Genomic DNA, 20,661 nt, shown 5'->3' with positions numbered 1-20,661 from the left:
GGTTTACAAAAATGATTTAAAATATAGTCTCTTTAACATCACCGAATGAATATATTGCATCTGCATTTTCCACTTTATTTGTTTTCCAATACCTGCCTCAGTTTCGATAAATTTGCGTGTTTGTAAATTTGTGAGCGGGGGCTGGCAAGAAAGGAAATTATGGGAAATTACTTCCCATATCTTCTCTTTTCGAGCAAATTTTCAATCTTTTCAGAATACGTTATTTTGCTGTTGTTGGTAATGCAAACGAAGGTTTTGGTCTACTTGGCTTGATTTGCCGTGGCATTTGAATTTGTTAATGGGTGCATATTGATCATGATAAAGTGTAATTTATGCCTGCTTTGATTTTTCATTGGAAAGAAAAATGAAACCCTAGTTCAATTGAAGGTTTCGGTTTCTCATAAAATAACTGTCTTATTTTTTAAAGCTATCAAACATGAGAAAGCAAGTAATTTTCATTTTTACGTGCAGTTGCTCTAAAGCCTATATGTTAGATTTCGTGACTTATGTTATTATAAAGAAAAATGTTAGGGAAAATTATATTCTTGTACTACGTTGGTCTACTATTAGTAAAAATAAGAGTAGCAGAGGTGAGAATGTTTCGTTGGATAAGTGAGGACACGAGAAATGACAAGATTAAGAACGAGGATATCCGAGTTAAAGTAAGAGTAACCGCAATTGAAGATAAGACGAGAGAAAATCAATTAAGGTGATTTGGACATGTGAACCGAAAAGCCACAGATACTCCAGTTAGAACATGCGATTATGAGACAAAGACTGAGGGCAAAAAGGATAGATGGAGACTTAGGAAGATTTCGAAAGAGATTCTAGGAAAAGACTTGGAGTACTTGGAGTTAACAAAAGACTTGTCGTAAAATTAAGCGCAATGAAATTTTAGAATTCATATAGCCTACCCCACTTAATGAAATAAAGATTTGTTATTATCGATGTACTATCTAATGTACTAAATGATGTGTGATGTCATATTTAATACATCCATGATCCATGTAGTACAAAAATGTCGTTTTCCAAACATCAACTATTACAAAATGTTTTGGAGCTATCTGTCATCTAATTTATCGGTTAATTAGATTATTTTGCTATTATAAAATGTTTTGGAGGCATCTGTATAGACTTTAGATATATGCCAACTGCAAAGGTTGATAGGGCATCTGTATATTTTATAATTACCAGTGCTTAGGTGGCCTCACTTAATCGACTCACGTACGTCCAGCCAGCCTCTCATTTTCTTTTCAGTTTAAACCTAATCAAAGTGTACGAAACGTTAATGCTACTAATTAATAATTTGGAATTTTTGTACCAAATACATGCCTCATCCAATCAAAACACTGTGTCCAGCTCTCGCTTTCTCATGTTTTCTGTGTATTGTTAATGGTTGGAATACATCCCTCCCTCAAAGAAGAAATCAGTACTTAATTGAGCAAGTTTCACCAATCAACATTGGGTGAATACTGATTAATTAATGATTAAACATGGAAGTCAAACTTGTGAGCAATTTCTAATGAAAAACTCTTAAGGCATCAGTTTGATGTTTAGAACTGGACTTTCATGGATAATCCAGAAGACTTAAAAGTATATTGACGTTTATTTTGAAGGAATCAGATAGAGATTAGATACGAAAGGAATTAATTTATCGCTTTTGATCTATTTCGGGGAATTAGAATAAATAAGTTTCGTTAATGAGTAATCTATATTATCTTCAAGTTAGACACAATTTTATCTCTTTCTTCAACATACTTTGAATATAATGGATTATCTGTTCCAATCCAGTCCTAAGAAACAAAAGAAGCATTGAGCTAATTAAGTGGATACAGAGAAATAGTTGTCGATGTTTGTTGAAAGAGAGTGACCGTCAGATAGGGAAACATGCAAAAGGAGAGTTGGCATCAGGCAATATCCTTGAATGAGAAAGAGTTTCAAGAGAGCGATCGAGATACTGATTACAGTGCATGCAGCCTTGATGGTATGTTATGGAGGATGATATGTGTGAAGGAATGAAGAAAATATTGAGAAGAGGATCATCACTAAAAATATCAAGCAAGAAAGAATAAAGGAAAAGAAATAAGGAAGACGGGCTATTGCCTTTGTTACTTTGAGATATTTAGCACATTTTTTTGTAACCATTTCATTTGTAATTAGTTTTTAGTTTTTTATCTTTATGCATCTGTTATGGGGAAAGCACATAAGAGAAGGAATGACGAATAAGAGTGGAGAAAGGACAGTCTGATAGATGTAGAAGAAATGTATAAGGTAACGTACACAAATTGAAAACTAAAACAAAAAACTATTTTGAGTTGTGTTTTCGCCTTCGAGATTTTGTGTTCATCTTATTCATCCTCACCTCCCACCACGCTTCTTCATTCATCCATTATCTCCTATACTTTATATCTCAAGCATAAAAAGTGAAAACTAAAAATTAAAAGATGAAATGGTTATCAAATTGACATTTAGATTTTAATCTTTGGATAAATAAGATTTATTTTTCATTAAACCAACTGTTGGATTGAATTTTGATTTTATTCCTTTGATTAATTACATTAGTTTGAATATATATATACACACACATCTAAGAGTAACACGATTAAACACTATGAGTTTGTAATTACCTACGAGAGATTTCGTACCCATTCAAGATAAAGTACCTAATTAGGATGACTAAAATGAAAATCCAATTAACACCCAACTTTAATTAAGTATCTGATTTTCTATTAAGCAGAAATTAAGGGAATCTTATGTTTTGCTAGTTTTGCTAGGTTTTATTAGCTTGGAATGCATATTGCAATTAATTTAGACTGTAAATTCCTGTTTTATTTATCTAGCTAAGCAGATTGTATTATCCCTTCCTTTCAAGTCATTGCAGTGTATTTTATAATTTTCTTTCTTTTAATTACTGCATGCTGATGATGAAACTACGTACGTAATTATCCACCAAAAATGGAAAAAAAAATTAAGAAAAGAAACGAAACAATTCAGAGACAGATCGAGAAGCAATATACATAATTATTGGACATCGATTAATCTCTGATGATAACATGTGCATTATTGCGCATTAGAAAAACATAAACATACCAGCGGATTTTTACATAGCTTGCTTGCTCATACATTATATATGTACGTACTCAAACCTTTAAGGATTTCATCAGCAGCTGATTTAATTTGCTGCTAAATCAAGAGTATACGTACAGTAGAAGTGGAGTACGCATATAGCCATATATATATAGCTACGTATCCCTTTTTTTCAACTCAATGCGGTTTCTTGGCATTGAGATAATTCAATATCTAATACGTACGTACTGCTTCGTGCTTACCAGTATGTACACTTTCAAGACCACTGTTCAATTATTCTTCAGATCCACAGAAGCTAGCCAGCCTCCTCGGGAAAGATCAAGCCCTGTTACAATAATTCTAGCAAAAAAAATTAAAAATTAAACATTAATTATTATATGCATAAAACAATAATTAACAAGAAATGAAAACAATAATTAACAAGAAATAAACATTATTTACTATCTACATATCCCTTTTTACTTCTCATATATTTTTTTAATTTTTAACCATCAGATCGGATGAATTGAAAAATATCAAATAAAGAAATTAACAAAAATACATGAGAAGTAAAAAGAATATGTAGATATCACATCCTAAAAGTTAAAAGAATTACACAGAAGATATGAGCTTCTTCTGTAGTCCACTCTATATATCTTAAACAATTTCCCGGGGCAGAGATCCAAAATTCCAAATATAGCACTAAGACAAGCTACAGTTTAAGCTGATATTTCTACTTTTGGCACTTTTTTAACTGTATCATTGAGATCACATCAAGTATACAGTATACGATAAAATATAATAATATTTTATATATTCCAGCTGGTTCCATGAATCCAAACATTTCTGACTTTTCTTCTGAACCAATTAACTCGTTAAACATGTCATGCATGCAAATAAAGTGAATGAGAAGACTGATGTTATCAGATGATACTACAACCAGCGGGACAAGAGATATTCAACGAGCTATAATCAAGGTAGTTATTTTCCTGGCAGTCATCATGTAAGGTGAAGGAAATGCTAGTCTACAGGTGAAAAAGTGAGCTAACTGGGATTAGTTATATAATAATTTGATTTATATTTTTATTTAAAGAGAATTGAATTTAAATTTTTTTATTTACAAATAAAGAATAATATTATTAAATCGTAATATTATGCAGCAATTTAAGTACTTATCAGACCAAAGGAATAGTAACTTAGGTACTTAGTTTAAGAATTACAACGCAAGTTCTTCATTTTTCATCAGCAAATGAATTTAACAATGGGGAAAATTTTATTTTTATAACACACCCCCAAGGAAAAAAGGGAAAAAAAATAGTAGAATTCTACTGGGAACAATCAATATCCACACGGAATAAATGACAATATACTAGTTATCTATCTGATACCAAGTAATTGTTGCAATCATCTCCTCTGTTCTATGTAAAAAATTACTTACATGAAATAAGGTCACTAAATTTAAGATGCTTTCATTAATTATGACACCAAGTAAAAAAGTTAAAGCATATAAAAATGCGTAATATGTGTGGGACAATGCCACCATTTTTGTGTTATCGGCTCATGTAAGTCTCTCTTTTATATATATATATATATATATATCTCCTCCCAAATATTTGTGATTTTAATTAATTTTATTTATTTTTAAAAACAGTAGTTTCTTATTCCTTCTATTTCTAATTCATTCTATTGAATGCAAACCAGGAACAGAAGTTATTTCTCTTATTAATTATGTGCATATGTGTATGTATATATATGTATGTATGTATGTATGTATATAAGAACTATTTTTTCAAGTATTGACAAATAACATCATGCAGATTAATTACCAATTGTTGATTGAACACTGGAATCTAATTAGGGTTCAAAAGTTCAACTTAGTAATTGACTTTCCCATCATTAGAGATGATATTCTCAGATAGATAAATATATATACACAATTTGTTAATCGTTTCGTTTTGCCTATTAATTAGTATAAACATCATGTTTCTGGCAAAGAAGTGCACCAAAAGCATGATGCCATCTAAGCCAACTAGCCAGATGGTTATATATAGAAGGATCAAATTAATTTAAAGGTTTAGATGTAGATGAGATGACTCTGGCTAAAGTTTGCATTACCAGCAGGATAGAAAGAATAGGGCAGTCTCTCTTTATCTTACCTGGCAAGAAGATCAGAAAAAAAAGGGGATTAGTGTTGGCTCAAGCTTAATTAATACAATAAATATATAAGAGTTATGGTCATAAATTAACCTGGTCTCTTTTTAAATTATCCTGGTGTTTAAACATTGGTTCTTGTTAATTTGAATAATTACTTAATTAGTTACTGGATCTGCACGACTCTACCAATGAATTAAAAAGCAGAAAACTAAAACGAAATGGTTTATATCACTAACTTTGTCCCACCTACACCACAAATAAAGTTTTGCCAGCTATAGCTTGCTCTGCTACTCGTTTAGGAGTACTTAATCCGTGTTTATCTTAATTTGCGCACTTAAATTAAATTTAATTGGCGAAGTTAATGACCAAACTAACTCAAAAATGTATAATATATATGAATGCAAATTATATACCTGAGATCTTCAGCTTCCATTCCATAATCTACTGATAATCTGTACGAATCTTATCCATAAATACGATTACAAACGACTTCAAATCAACGGCCCAGAGTGAGAGCAGCGTTAACGTCGAGCCTCCATGCAAATCCTCCATCGTCCATTCTCCACAAATCACAAGGCACAGTTCGAGAGCACTTGTCCTTACCCACCGTGTACTGCAGCTTTACTTGGCACGCTATTAACGCTGAAGCATCCGCGTACGGCAGTTTCTCTTTCACCACCAACCACACCGCTATCTCCCCTGCGCGCTTCTGCTGGCTCACCATCCTCTTAAACGCCCCGTTCAGCCACTGCACCCTGTTCCGACCGTCCGATATAAAACCAGGACACGTGTCACCCTCCAGATCACTCATCATCCTCGCCGCGTCCCTACTCCTAAAACTTCCAAACGTACCTTGCACATTCATGCATGTGCCTCTCAAGCACTCCACCGTCACCCAAGACTCCACCGCCACCATCTGCCGCATCCCCTCCGTCGGATCTGATCCTCCTCCACCACCCATGTAATTCCTCAACCACATGGGAATTCCTAGGCCTAAGCCCTCATCTTCTTTACCAGTAGGTTTACTATTGTTGTTATTTCTATCGTTATTATTGTCCGTCACCGTAGGATCTAACGGACGCCAAGATTCACCGTTCGATGAGCCGTTGTTATCGTTTTCCTCCGGCAAGAGCTGCAGCGTCGTCACCACGCGCTTAGGATCCTTGTTCTTCGCTGTGCATACATTTTTCTTGGAAACCCTAACGTACTTTCTCTTTCTTCTTGCACTCGTCAAAATAGTGGAAACCGAGTTTTCGTTATTACCAACCTCTCCGGCTCTGTTCGCCACCGGTTTCGGTGCAATCGGCCGAAATCTAAGCATGTTCGCGTTCACGATTGCAGGCTTATCCTGCCCCCCACCATCTCTTCTTTGCATCCGCCGCCGTTCTCCGCCCTCCATATCAACAACCTTTACACAATCTTTCTCTCTCCACTTTCTCTCTCTCGCCGAAATGGAAGCTACGACTAGCGTTTATTATATTAATGGGCGGTAGGCAGAAGTTAGTAACAACGAAACGTGAGAGGAAGCGCGTGTGAAGTAGTACCAACGCCCCTTCCCCACCACGGGCTAGGGTTACAGCTCCGAAACAACGACGGGTTCCAAGTGGTTAAAACCTTTTCCCCCCCAGTGGAGCCCACTATAACTCATGTCCCTCTCTCCCATCCAATGAGGGAGCACTATGTGTCAGCCACTTTCAAAAGCAGACGTCGACGTGGGGCTGCCTCGAGCATAGCGTACTTCTGTTGCCTTTGGGGAGGTTCGAGATATCAAATACGTGCTCGTCTTCCATTCGCCAAGAACATCAAAATTCGGTTTGCGAAAGAGTAACATTAAAAGTTTACACGCGAGACACACCGCGTGACGCGCACTCTCGCCTGGACGGGCTCTAACGCACGCCAGCAATTAGAAGGGTAGGCGAACGACGTGGAGTTTGTGCGAGTGAGAGAGATAAAATTGGTGCTTTTACGATATGGACGCGTGGTTGGTCGGATGGACAAGTGAATCTTTGGGCAAGATTTTTTAGGTTTATTTTGGGTTTAATTTCCATTTATGGAATAGAAAATTTTCCAATATTGGATACCTGTGATCGAGCGCTGCCACGTGATACCTGTGATCAAGTGCTGCCACGTGTTCTTAAAATATCTGCTGTAAATCCGTAGCTTTTTATTTGTCAAAGTTGTAAATTCATAGCTAGATCTACTATTTCTGATAGTATTATTTAATAAAAAAAATTAATGAAAATAATTTCAAAATTTTGTATTTTAACTAAAAGTTATCTAATAATTTTATTTAATAATAAAGATAAAAAAAACATAAAATATAAATATGTGTGCCCCGCATGCGTTAAGTTTCATAAACAAGGTAGTACAGTTAAGTTTTATAAACAGTGTAGTACCATTAAGTTTTATAAACAATCTAGTAACGTTAAGTTTCATAAACAATATAGTATTGTTAAGGTTCATAAACAATGTAGTAAGTTTCATAAACAATCTAGTACCGTTAAGTTTCATAAAAAATGTAATAAATTTCATAAACAGTGTAGTACCATTAAGTTTCATAAACAGTGTAGCAAATTTCATAAACAGCGTAGTCAGTTTCATAAATAGTATGTGTGAGGACACACGGATCCGGCGTGTCATTTTTTTTTAATTTTTTAATATTAAAATTATATCCTTACCATTAATTTTAAGTTCTTTTGTCATTTTTATTAAAGTTCAAGAAATTTTCATTAAAATTTAAGTCTTTTTCATTAAATAAAGTTATAGCATGATTTTTTGTTAAAATAAACTTAGGCCAAATCCTTTTCTTGAAAGTTTCATATTTTTAATTGTACAAATTTACCAATATAAGAAAGTAAATATAACATGTATAACCTGGAAAATTCGCAAAATAATTTAAAATGTACTGTTTCAATTAACTAAAGACTTTCCTGTTCTAATTCGACTTACGGATTGAGCAAAACACAATGCTATCAATGTCGGACGGAGTTGGATTCCTCTCCTTCTTAATGCAGAACAATTCTTTGTAAATATAGATCCAAAGAGTATCGTTCCATAAGAACATTTTTTTGAAAACAAAAACGAACATTTTAAAATCTAAGACACATTTCGTCACCTAAAAAAAAAAAAGACAAATTCATTATTTTATAGTTGCAAGAGAAGGTTCATAACTATATATATATATATATAGTCTCTTTCCGTTTAGCAATCCTTCACAAGCTTACTCATATATACATTAACTGTGGTATATGCTCATCATAAACTTTCTAAGCTACCATGTGTCCCTTCACTCAAATTATGGTTAACTTTTGTAATTTATTTTTAAAAATTCAAAAATTAAAAACTTAAACAAAAATAGTATTAAAAAACTAAACAGTCGCCCAAAGCAACCACATATCCCTTGCCGTCTACCAAGCCTTATCTCTCTCGCTCCGTTTTCTATGGAGTGTGATATCCATTCCTATTTTTAAATCTCACACATATTTTATTAATTTCTATCATTTAATTTTTTTCTAATTCATTTAATCCTACGATCGAAAATTAAAAATGTATGAAAAGTAAAAAAAAGTTATTCTTTTATTGCTGGGATTGGTGGACATTCGTGTTACAGGTGGAAACGATCTGCATGTAGGCCCCTAGTTTTCTATTTTTTTTTACTTTTTGAGTCGCAGGTCGGGCGATTCTCGTTCTTCCAGTAGATGACCCTGAGCAAGAAGAGGCAGAGCACGACACCACCAGCAAATTCAGTTTGAGGAGGTTGTGGTTGACGGCGACGAGGCCCTTGAGGCCATCGAGGCTGGGGATCGTAAGGAGGGGCACTATGAAGACATGACGACTCTGCGGCGGTGGCGCAGCCGAGGACAACTCACTCCAACGTCAAATATCTGTGCTGATTGTTTTTCAGGTGGTTGTTTTTTTTTTTTTTTTTTTTTTTGGAAAATTTGAGTAGTATGCTTTGCTTTGTGATTAACTTCTGGCGATTTTAATTTGCATTTTTGAAGGGAGAACGATGAACTTGGTTTTATTATTTTAGTTTCAATTGTAGGTCTAATTTTTTATTTTTGGAATAAATTACATAAGTTAATCAATTATAATCAAGTGGGAGAACACATGACAGCCTAAAAAACGTGTGATAAGCATACATCACAGTTAATATGGAAGAGCTAAAATGCTCCCATTATTTTGTAATTGAAGGTTCAGGGTAAGTTTACCGCATTACTGCATATCCATTGAATGATACTATTTCCTAATGCTTTATTTTTTTATTGTTTACATTAGAATTATAAGGTTCCAAGGACAGAATATTGTATATATTTATGTGTAATTTATTTACTAAGTTTGGAGATGCCTATGTTTGGTATATCAGGCTGTATAGCATTACTTTATAAGCTGTTGGACCATCTAAAAGTTGGGCATATACCTAAACTCCGGCCTTGGAGGGATGCCTTAGAGACGTTAGGGCTAGATTGGGGTTAGGCGTAAGAAAGTTTTGTAAAGCAGGTAAGTGTTTAGTAAACTATAGTGTCATAAGTACTTTCAACAAAAAATAAAATGATGGGGGTAGAATTGTGATTACAAAAATTTAATTAATTGGTATTATTTACCTGTCTCCAAAGAAAAAAAAACGCTTTTTAAAGAAAAATGTGCAGAGCTGTTTTAGATCCATGATTTAAAAAAAAAAAAAAATTCATTTACCAAACACAATTAGGACAACAACTTTTTAAGAAACTGCTTTTAAAAAAAATTGAGCAACCTAAAACTAAACCTTTATTTTATCTATTGTGGCATCCATCTATTGTTTCCCTATTTTATAATTATTTATTCCCTTTTCTCCCTTACATGGTTTACCAATTATTTAATAGAAATTAAACTCGTAATTTTAATATATTGAACCAAAAATTTGAAATATATCACCACGCTAGACTCAAAATATTCGACCAATTATAAGAATTTGATTCTTATAAAAAAAATAAAAACTACGTAATTAGTAGAGAAAAATACTACTTAATTATACGTGGGGTTCTTGAAATCATCTCACAACAGGAAAATGTATGACACACAGCAGCCAATAAAAGATAATATTTCCATCAGCTCCTTTAATTTTATATATATATATATATATATATCTTTATCTATATCTATATCCACATAGACGCTAGGTGTGGCTCAAGGAGAGCAACCACGTGTTGCTTTGTTTGGACTTCTCTTCCTCTCCTCCTTTCCCTTTCCATGGTTTTAGATCGAAACAAAAGCTTTTACCTACTACCTGTAAGCTTTCATCACATATTCAGTATTTATTTGACGGATAATGTCTCCGAGACTATATTTTGATTGTGATACAAAATTTTACCAGCCAAGAGTCCCAAAGGAAAAGTAAACCAAAGCTTTTACCCCTGTAATTATATGTCTAGAATTCTATGTTTTGGTAAGTTCGCCTAAGCTCTTATTCATCGTCCGACTAGCACCTGATTTATTTCAGAACCTCGTGTTTTTACACTTACTAGTAAAAGTGACACATATAAAGACTTTATCATGAGAGATTGAGCTTTGTTCCCTGTGCGAGTTAGTTAGTCTATCGTTTAGTAGTTTGCTTTATTCAAAGGTTTATATTAAAAACCAGAATTAATAAACATATACCTGATTTTTATTAGCACCTTCTGCTCCCTCCAGTTCTGCTCCTTCTAGTTTAAAGACCCAAACCAAGCGCCGCCTTAATATCCAGCCTCCAAGCCCACCCACACTCCATCCTCCACACATCGCACGGCACCGTCTTCGAGCACTTCTCCTTCTGCAACGTGGAGTACTGCAGCCTCAACCGGCAACTGAACATCGGGTGAGCGTACGGCAGGCTCTCCTTCGTAGCCAGCCACACCACAACCTCCGCCGGCGGCGACTGCCCTTCCACATAGCTCACCATCCTCTTGTAGGCATCGTTCACCCACTGCACTTTGTTAGAGCCGTCCGATATAAACCCCGGACACGTGTCTTTATCCAAACTCTTCATTTTCTCCATGTCCGTATACCCTAACCCTCGTACTTCCATGCACGTGTCTGTCACGCTTTCCACCGTCACCCACGACTCCACCGCCGCCACACGAGGCACCACCGCCGCACGATCTGTCCTGGACAGGCTGTCCTCGTTCCAGACGGACCGGTTCATCTTAGGGTTTAGGTTCATCCACGTAGGAATCTCCCTGTTATGCCAAGATCCACTACCTGAAAAACCTAGAGAGTCTGTTTTTTCCGGCATCAGTGGAAGAGTGACGACATCCGTCGGATTATCATCAGTCGAAGATCCACTGTTGATTAATTTTCTAGTGCTGTTATTATTCTTAGGGTCCTTCGTGACCCTAATGTACTTCCTCTTGACTCTCTTGCTTGCAGAAAGGACGGTTTTACCATCCACCGAAGCCGGACCGGAGAAAGAGCCGCCAGCCGCCGGTTTCGGAGCGATCGGCCGGAATCTGAGCATTATCTGGTTGATTATCGTCTTATCCGGAGCACCAGTCTCACCGCCTGCCACGCGCCATCCATCTCCGGCGTCCATCCACCCTCCTCGTACGATGTTCCCCTCCTCTCCCTCGGATGCCTGATCTCTGTCTGTCTGTCTCTCTCTCTCTCTCTCCTTTCTCTCTCTATCTCTCTCTCTCTCTCTCTCGTCTCCGGAGGACAGAAGCGATAATCATAGCAGTAGCGTGGTGGCTGGGTGCGGAACCACCACGTGTCTAGGGCACCACTCCAGCAGTTGCGACTACCCATTGGCGGATTCGTTTGCTTGCAGGGCCCGCCTAAAGTTTGGCGTATCTAGGAAGAATTTATATATATATAACACATAAGATGTATATATATATATATATATATGTTCTTTGAGTAATGTTAAGAAAACTAAATTTGAACATTAAATTTTAAAAATTAGAGAACATGTAAGTTGATGATTGATTTATTACTTAAACGTTAAAAGACGTGTTCATTTCTATTGATAACACATCTTTTAGTTTATAATTTTAGTTTTTAAATTTAGTATCTCTATCCTTACTTATATTATTTTATGTGTCGTGATAAGCGTTGACGACGTAATTGGACCAATTGGTATGTCTTATGTATTAAGCTATACTAAAAACAAATACACAAGTTAACACATTGGTAGTGTTACGAACACATTTATTTTATTCTCATATAACCTTTTTAATTTTTTACAGTGAAATCTAATAAATTAAAGAGGATTAATATAAAGAAAGTTGTTTCATCATAAAATTAAGTGACAAATTAAGAGTAGTCTAATTTTTTGTAAGTGCTTGCATGTTTGGTCATACGTGGTGAATTTTAAAGTCTAATAGGTGGATAACATAAAAAGTGTGGCATAGAGCACGTGTGGCCATTAAGGTTCACATGTGAGCAAACTTACTCTAATACCGTGAAGAAAATTGAGAATTTCATTATAAAATCAATTAGTAATATAAGAAGTACCCAGCTTCTCATAAGCCCTTACATAATTTGGTCATTCAGCAATGTATGATTGTGTTCTCACATTATCAACAACAAACAAAAAGTACAATGATGTTTGAGAGGTAAAAATGACTGTGTCAACAATCCTGCTCTTGTATGTAATAATATAAAATATACACTAAGTTTGTTGGTATATAACAAGAATGACTTACATAAAATAGATTTACTACCATTATAACTTCTTAATCCGAATCATATCATATTTAATTTTATTTGTTCATACAAGAAATTATTCGATAAACACATTTCATATAAGTTGTTCTCGTGCATTAAAAGTATAATTGAGTTCCATGTTCTGGAGTTCTGAGTTGGACCCACATGTTGGCCAACCAGGCATCTGAGGGTGCGAAGCACTCGCACAAAAAGGAGGGACACGTGGAGTTACGTTAGGGAGAAAGTATCATGTTTTCCAACCGAAGTGGAAATTGAAGTTTCCTACTTTGTGATTGAGAACGTTCGAGAATGTCCACACGTGTACCAACGAGATTAGCCAAAACAAGTAATATGGTCTTTCAGCACAGTTGAGGAATGTGGGTGGCACGGTGGCCCGGAAGTGCGTGACGTTTGCGGACCAGGGTGTTGGTTTGACGGGACGACTTGATTGGAGGAGTGGTCGGACTGGACCACCTGACTTTTACTGCAATTCATGAGCGCATCGACGCGTGGATTGTTTCGAGAGATGACAGTCAGACAAATGCATCACCTTTTATAAGCCAATTATATGTACTAGCAGATATATGAATAATTTTATTTTATTTTTTGTTTTTTATTAAGTAATTTGATTAGTTTTTAAAATGTTAAAAAGTGTATATTTTATATTAATTTTACATAATTATTATTTTATCCTTCTTATGTAAATATTATGTATTAAAAGTGAAAGTAAAACAAGAAAAAATAGGGATATGATTGTTATTTTCTCAAAAGATGCAAATTACTATTTTGCCCTCCTTTTGTAAGTATTGTGTATCAAAAGTGAGGGCAAAATAGGAAAAAGGGGGCAAAAGATGCAAAATTACTAGTTTGCCCTCCATGTGTAAGTATTATGTATCAAAAGTAAGGGCAAAATTGGAAAAAAAAAGTGGCAAAAAGTTGACAAGGAGGGTTCTGTTGTTGAAACATATAGACAAAAAGCTTACACTTGTCTTTGTTTTATCAACACTAGCCGATGAGCACACACTTTGTGTGTGTGAACAATTTTATTTTATTTTTTATTTTTTTATTAAGGAGTGTGATTAGTTTTTGAAATTTAAAAAAGTGCATATTTTATCTTAATATTACATAATTACTGTTTTGTTCTCTTTATGTAAATATTGTGTATCAAAAGTGAGGGTAAAATAAGAAAAATAGGGATATGAGCGTCATTTTCTCAAAAGATACAAAATTACTATTTTGCCCTCTTTGTGCAAGTATTTTGTATCGAAAGTGGGGGCAAAATTGGAAAAAAAATTTGACAAGGAGGGTTCTTTTAATAATAGTGTGGGTGTGTGTGTATTTTTTAGTTCGAACTTGGAAGTGCTTAATTAAGAAATGAGAGATTTTAAGATGTCACCTATTGTATAATTAAGGTGTTTATTATGTGACTCTTATGAGATCAGGTGTAGCCGAAATATCAAGAATTTTACACTTTTGTAAGAGTCTAATAGGTGTTTTACGAATGACAAATGACATATGTTAGATTAAGTTTTTGACATATGTAGGCCAAAATTAGCAAGTGCCTACTAAGTGTTTGACGAAATGGTCTAATAAAACATTTTTGATTTATATCATGATCTATTATTAAATAATTATGACTCCACCCCAAGTGGTGTACATATTTCATCGCTAAAAAAAAAATGACAGTTTTAACGAAACATTATCGGTATTGTTTACTTTTAACGAAAAATTATATTTTTACTTTTATTTGGTACTATTCACTACACCTTTATTTGTCTTTTTTCATTAAAACTATTTTTTTAATTTTTCGTTAGTTTTCTTAAAATAATTTAGAAAGTAATTTTGGACACCGATTTTCTCCTCATGCAAAACCTTGGTATCTTTGACTTTTGCGTTGAACGAAGCGAAGAAGAACGGGAGAATAGAAATAAATGCGTACCAAATGTAGACAGACATGTGCATAAATTAGGGACCATTATTTTACTTGTACGAATTAAACAGAGGTGGAAGCACTTGAGAATCATAATTTGTAGGGAACAAATGTTGCCACGTGGGTCTCTGACAGATAAGGGTCATGAGTCAGCCTCAATCAGTAATCTCATGCCTCATGCCTGTGATTCGCCACCAATCCATCTCACATCTCATCCTGATTCCTCACGTCTTCTAGAATTTAATATTGGATTGGGCTTTATGGAGACTATGGGCCTGATAGAGTTGGGCTACACTTTAGCATCTTTCTAAATAGAGAGCCCATTTATGGACCTTTCCGAAAACAGCTGCTCTACTAGCTATTAGCTAACTATAACATCAAACTAAGTGCCCGAATCTCTCTCGCTCGAACAATCTGGATTTTCTAGTTCTTACGCACCAAAGAGTAAGGTCAGGATAGGATCCAAAATTAGAAATGACAAATCCTTCGTCCAATAATGCATTACCACGTAGAGAAAAAACTCACACAAAACAATACTTTGTTAGATCCCGACATTATGTGGCGGTGAACCAATTCTATAAAAGTCTTTTGCCCACTTTTGGTATTATTTGTTACTTGGGCGTTGCACCCAAAAAATATAAAATAAAATAAAATAATTGTCTTCAATCTGAAAAATGGAACAATATATACTTATACACATGAAGACTAACTGTAATCCAAAGAGTAGAATTTGGCACTTGAAGAAAATTTAATCAAAATTCACATGCCCAAGTAAGGAAAAAAAAATTAAATATTCCTTGCGTATGGAGTAGCTTATTCTCTCTTAAAACGACACTCCTAGGGTCACTCCATCACCAATTTCGGATTCGAGCCAATTTGACATGGAAAGAAAAGAAAGCCTTTGATTACAATGTGAAAAAAAAAAATTATTTCCAAAACAGGTCCTCCCAGAAGCAAAACATTGAAAGAAACCGAAGTAAGGCGGCTTAGTTGACAACGTCGAGAACCAGCTTGCGGGACTTGAGAACTGACCACTTCAAGCGCCGGTAGTATGCAGCTTGAAGTAGCGCCAGAGAGAGAACAAAGATCCATTTGAATCCCATCTGCATTTTCAAGGCTCATCGTGTCAGGATTTAAATAGTTTCAGGCTTTCACCATTGTCAATGAGGGAAATTGCAAAATGAAACTTACGAGTTTTCGCTCTTCCATTTCTGGTTCTGCGGCCCATGTCAAGAATGACACAACATCTTTCCCCATCTGCAACATAGCAATATTCGATTAGTTTGAGCAACCATTCAGAAATAAGATTCGCACGTAATATATACAGATACTTTAACCATAAACCAACCTGAGCCTCAGTTGCAGGAGTACCATCTTCGTACTCAACAGCACCATCATTAAGCATTTTAGGCATAGCAATTGCTCCCCCAGGAAAGTACGGATTATAGTGCAGGCCATCTCGGATCTACAAAGACCAGGTAACATTTTGCAGTTGACAAGAATTAGAGGACATCACCTCCATTTCAAAGAACCACAAATTCGCAAACTCCATAAATAAACATAATTCTCAGTAGGATGGAACTAAACAACAGATTGATGTTCACCATTCAAATCTAATCTAATATAATTACAACACTGATTGATGCAAACACCGGACACAGCCAAACAACAAATTAGCAACGACAACAGCACAACACAACAGGGACCAGAGGCCCAACAAACATACAAAATGTTATTTCCATTTTAGTCATAACTCAGAAATAGATGGGGTATTAGTTGGCTTCGTAAATGGCCATATATACATTTTGCAATAGTTCTACAAAATCAGGATAGTGCAAATTCATATAAACATGTAAGCCTTCTTTCTTTTTCACGACATCGACAAATTTTTTTCAGAATAAATTTAAGAATAGAAGTTACCTGAACACCAGCTGGAGGATCACGGTAACCGGTGAGAAGGGCAAATACATAATTCTGACCATTGTGACGAGCCTGCAAGGATATGGGTGAGATATTTCCACGGGAAATACAAAAATACAAATCAATAAGAATTTATTAGCAGAAGACTGAGAGCACCTTTGTAATAAGACTCAAATCAGGAGGATATGCTCCACCATTAGCAAACCTAGCTGCCTGCTCATTTGCATATGGCTGCGGGAATCGATCACTAAGTTTACCAGGGCGAGTAAACAACTCACCCTCGTCGTTCGGCCCATCAGTTACCTCAATCTCAGCTGCCATAGCCTTTGTCTCCTCTTCCGTATAAGCAACACCCACCAAATCACGGTAGGATATTAGAGACATGGAATGGCAGGATGCACAGACTTGTGTGTAAACCTGATGACCACGACGAATCCTGCAAGTAGAAAAATTGAACTTCAACCATCAACAACCCACATCATGATATAACATTTCAGATACAATATATATGGGATTCTTGCTTGAAGGGTACCAGAGTGTAGGGGAAAATCTGAAGTCTAGAGATATAAACCAAAACATTCGGCAAAAAACCACAGAGCTCAAAATATTATAAGACTTGACAGAGCTCAAAATATTATAAGACTTGACACCTTTAAGCTTCGGTTGCATCAAGTAAAAAACAACTTCTATTCACAAGAAATAAATAATCAAAAAGACACACACACACACGTCATGGATTCTGTTTTAACTCACGAAGCATGATCATATGAGCTAAGGATTCCTGCGTGAGGCCAGGGGTAGTTTGGGCTCTCTAATCCGTGCTCAGCCTCATCCGCAGATGCAACAGTTGCAAAACTTAACAGTCCTGAAACACCTGCTCCAAGGAGCGCAAGTGCTCTGAGGGACCTTGCCCCAGCAGAGCCAGCATCACCTTTCTTATGTATTAGGGAAGCCAATAATGGAGAGGCCTGCAATTAAGTGGCATACAACAACCATTATTATGCTAATCTAGAACTAAGATTTACGATATTTCCACAAGAAAAAAGGTAAAAAGAGACTTAAGTTAGATACGGAGTTACTAACATATATGATCGATTTCCTTCTTTTCAAAAAATTTAAATGGCAAAATGCAAATGGCATTTACTCTAAAAAGCATACATAACTCACAAATGAAAGTTAAACTAACATAAGCCTAACAATTTCCGGATGCTACCATAAATTTCAAATTAAGTAATGTAGAGCGTCACGACTGGAAACGTTGAATGCCAAAGAAAACAAAAAGGACAACGAGGTGGGACGAAGATCTTACAGTACAATGAGACTGAAGCTTCCTCCTCAATAACTGGTGGATCGCTCCTCCAGCCATTTCAGTCAATATTCCTGTCAATTACCGAAATCCCAAAACATAAATAAAATTGCACAACTCATTTGCTGAAATTAAACCTCCAATTGAACAATGGAACTGCGCACACTAACAAAATAACGATACCAAAATAACTGCAACAAAACGAAATATAATTCTGCAACAATTCAAAGAATACATAATTTAAAAAAAAAATACGGAAACAAAGCACTGTAAGATCAATCACCGAAACAGAATCGCGGGTACCATTTTTCGATTGGAACAAACATAAAGTTCAAATTTTGACCGCAGTAATAGTTGAAATTTGGATTGGAACGATCACAGATAAACAGACACGAACCCTAAGTCGAAAGGGGAGCACAGATCTGGGGAGGCATCAGAAAGAGAGAGGGAAAAAGAGAGAGAGAGAGGGATTGAATAGGAACTCACAGTGGGAAAGCGACGTCGTCTGAGATAGAACTGTCAAGGAGCTGCCGGAGCTCGGAGATCGAAATGAAGGAGGAGAAGCAGCAGCCGAGGAGGAGGACCTTAAGAACTGTTCCTTCGTTCGTTGTATGCGAGAGAAAATGTGGAACTACGCCTTTTACCACACGCTCCTCTCTCTCTCTCTCTCCCTCTCCTCTTTCGTTGTAGCCTGATAGAATCGTGGGCCAATGGTGGGCTGAATAGCCCATGTGTGGGACCCATCGGCTTCTGTTTATGGGCCGGGCTTTTACGGTAATCCACGGTTAAAAACCGCGCCATGGTTTCCTGTGTTTTCGGCCGCAAGCCACGGTTTCTTTTGAGGGACCGTCGTTTTCGAATTATAATTCATGGTTTGTGATTGTGAATCTGTGATGAACAAAATAATACAATTAATTTTAAGAAAAAACTGAAATTAAAAAATTTCAAATATTGGGTTTAAAAGTTGGCCTGGACCTATGCCTAAGGTACAGAGAGGGCTTATTATGGATGGTGCTGTTAGGGCCCATGAACGTTGCTAGTAAGTAGTCGAATATGGTGTCGACCAATCATGAGAATGAGAAAAACTTGTGAAGGGGCACTTAAATCTGTTAGTTGGGTCATACTTCGAGGGATGTATTCAATTGAAATTTTAAGAGGTTTTAAGTTTTTTAATGAATTTAGGGGTATTCAATTAGGATTTTTAGTAATTCTCTGAAATTCAATATGTATTCAATAAGGATTTTAATAGGATTTTAAGATAGTTTATTAAAATCCTTAGAAATCTAGGTGTATTCAATTAGGATTTTAAAAAAGTTCATAACATTCCAGGTGTATACAATTATAATTTGATATTATAGAATTTCACGAAGTTGAGGAACAAAATCATATTAATTAAGGGAAGTGTGATTGACATTTCAAAAATCTCATTCTACATTTCTCACAAGTGTATTTTTGTTTCAAATATAGAAAATTTGGAGTGTAGAATAAGATTTTTGGACTGCCATTAACAATTCCCTTAATTAATTTTAAGAAAAACACAAATGGCCTTTTACCACAGTGATACAAAGGTGTTGAGCTATTGTATGATGACGTTAATTTAACAAAATTTATTGTTTGAAAAGAAAAAAAAAAAAGTTGACAAAAAACAAAAACTTAAAATTTTCAAATATTAGGCTTGAAAGTTGGACTAGAGCTGTACCAATGGTATGGAGTGTCGACCAATAATGAGAAGAGAAAATTTTGTGTAGGGATGCTTAAATCTGTTAGTTCGGTCATACTTCACCTCAAAATGTGAAAATTTGATTAAAAAAAAATTTGAAAATTTTGAGTTTTAACGATAATGATAAAATAAAAGGTCGAATGAATAGTAATAAGATTAACTTTTTAGTACAAAAATATAATTTTTCGCTAAAAAAGAAGAAAAAAAGAGCAACTAATGTCTTAGAAGTTGGCACCATGACAACTTGACATTAAAATTTCTCCAAGTCCTGTCTCGGACTGTTTCATCAGAAGATGTCAGACCACCTGATGAGATAGTGTGACATGCTCAATTTACTTTTTAGCTAGGTGCCCATTAACTATATATTGACATGTAAATAGTCGAAAGAGAAACGACTTTCGTACATGAAATTTTTCTATAGTAACTTATGTTTGTTTCAAGAGTAATGGTAGACAAATTTTTTAAATCAAAATTTTAAAAGGAGTTTTAACGAAGTACTAATCGGTTCACTTTTAACGAAAAATCGTATTTTTATTTTTTTCTGGTACTATTCACTATACATTTATTTGTCATTTTTTATTAAAACTAAAGTTTTTTGAATTTTTCGTTAGTTTTTCAGGTTTTAAATTGTATTACGTTTCACCAATAAAAAAGTAAGTATGTTAATCAACAATTACATACTAATCCAATCATCAGAAATCACGGCATATAGTTTATAAAATTATATTTAAAATTTTGTGTCCCTACGTTACCCTTATATATTAAAACAAATAAATAAACACTGAATATCAGAAAATAATAAATAAATAATTAAATTGTTTGTTCATCATGTATCATCCTATAAAATGTTCTGAGCTGTGAGCTGTGAGAGCGAGTCCACACAACACCACCACCAACGCCAAACAG

General features: G+C 35.3%; 3 protein-coding genes across 4 annotated transcripts; all 3 read right to left on the bottom strand.

Annotated features, from left to right (window-relative positions):
* Positions 1–3,005: 3,005 nt before the first annotated feature.
* Positions 3,006–6,800, bottom strand: LOC137741184 (uncharacterized). 2 transcript variants are annotated; one of them, XM_068480992.1, is made up of 3 exons: positions 5,634–6,800; positions 5,182–5,222; positions 3,006–3,426 (listed from the first exon to the last, which is right to left on the bottom strand). In XM_068480992.1, exon 1 carries the CDS (start codon positions 6,617–6,619, stop codon positions 5,717–5,719), a length of 903 nt encoding a protein of 300 aa, XP_068337093.1. In that variant the 5' UTR covers positions 6,620–6,800; the 3' UTR covers positions 3,006–3,426; positions 5,182–5,222; positions 5,634–5,716. The 2 variants fall into 2 exon arrangements, with proteins under 2 accessions (XP_068337093.1, XP_068337092.1); XM_068480991.1 differs by lacking the exon at positions 5,182–5,222 and having other exon boundaries at positions 5,634–6,799.
* A 3,145-nt stretch (positions 6,801–9,945) lies between these two features.
* LOC137741186 (uncharacterized) lies at positions 9,946–12,061 on the bottom strand. Its single transcript, XM_068480993.1, has 2 exons — positions 10,858–12,061; positions 9,946–10,486 (listed from the first exon to the last, which is right to left on the bottom strand). Exon 1 carries the CDS (start codon positions 11,765–11,767, stop codon positions 10,907–10,909), a length of 861 nt encoding a protein of 286 aa, XP_068337094.1. The 5' UTR covers positions 11,768–12,061; the 3' UTR covers positions 9,946–10,486; positions 10,858–10,906.
* Positions 12,062–15,515: 3,454 nt separating this feature from the next.
* On the bottom strand, positions 15,516–18,695 carry LOC137739412 (cytochrome c1-2, heme protein, mitochondrial). The gene is made up of 8 exons (XM_068478979.1): positions 18,522–18,695; positions 18,039–18,109; positions 17,483–17,697; positions 16,886–17,165; positions 16,730–16,801; positions 16,158–16,274; positions 16,001–16,066; positions 15,516–15,912 (listed from the first exon to the last, which is right to left on the bottom strand). Exons 2-8 carry the CDS (start codon positions 18,093–18,095, stop codon positions 15,796–15,798), a joined length of 924 nt encoding a protein of 307 aa, XP_068335080.1. The 5' UTR covers positions 18,096–18,109; positions 18,522–18,695; the 3' UTR covers positions 15,516–15,795.
* Positions 18,696–20,661: the final 1,966 nt, after the last annotated feature.

Source organism: Pyrus communis, chromosome 7, assembly GCF_963583255.1.
Source record: "Pyrus communis chromosome 7, drPyrComm1.1, whole genome shotgun sequence".
NCBI classification, from domain to species: Eukaryota; Viridiplantae; Streptophyta; class Magnoliopsida; order Rosales; family Rosaceae; genus Pyrus; species Pyrus communis.
Note: the sequence above shows the minus strand (reverse complement) of the source record. Positions and strands in the feature narration are given on the sequence as shown.

What these genes read in the sequence shown, in the direction of transcription:
- LOC137741184 (XM_068480992.1), bottom strand. Translation starts at nt 6,619, where the DNA reads ATGGAGGGCGGAGAACGGCGGCGGATGCAAAGAAGAGATGGTGGGGGG.
- LOC137741186 (XM_068480993.1), bottom strand. Translation starts at nt 11,767, where the DNA reads ATGGACGCCGGAGATGGATGGCGCGTGGCAGGCGGTGAGACTGGTGCT.
- LOC137739412 (XM_068478979.1), bottom strand. Translation starts at nt 18,095, where the DNA reads ATGGCTGGAGGAGCGATCCACCAGTTATTGAGGAGGAAGCTTCAGTCT. An exon ending in ATTTGAGTCTTATTACAAAG is followed by an intron (nt 16,802 to 16,885) that starts GTGCTCTCAGTC and finishes ATATCCTTGCAG; the next exon opens with GCTCGTCACAATGGTCAGAA. An exon ending in AAATGGAAGAGCGAAAACTC is followed by an intron (nt 15,913 to 16,000) that starts GTAAGTTTCATT and finishes TTGAAAATGCAG; the next exon opens with ATGGGATTCAAATGGATCTT.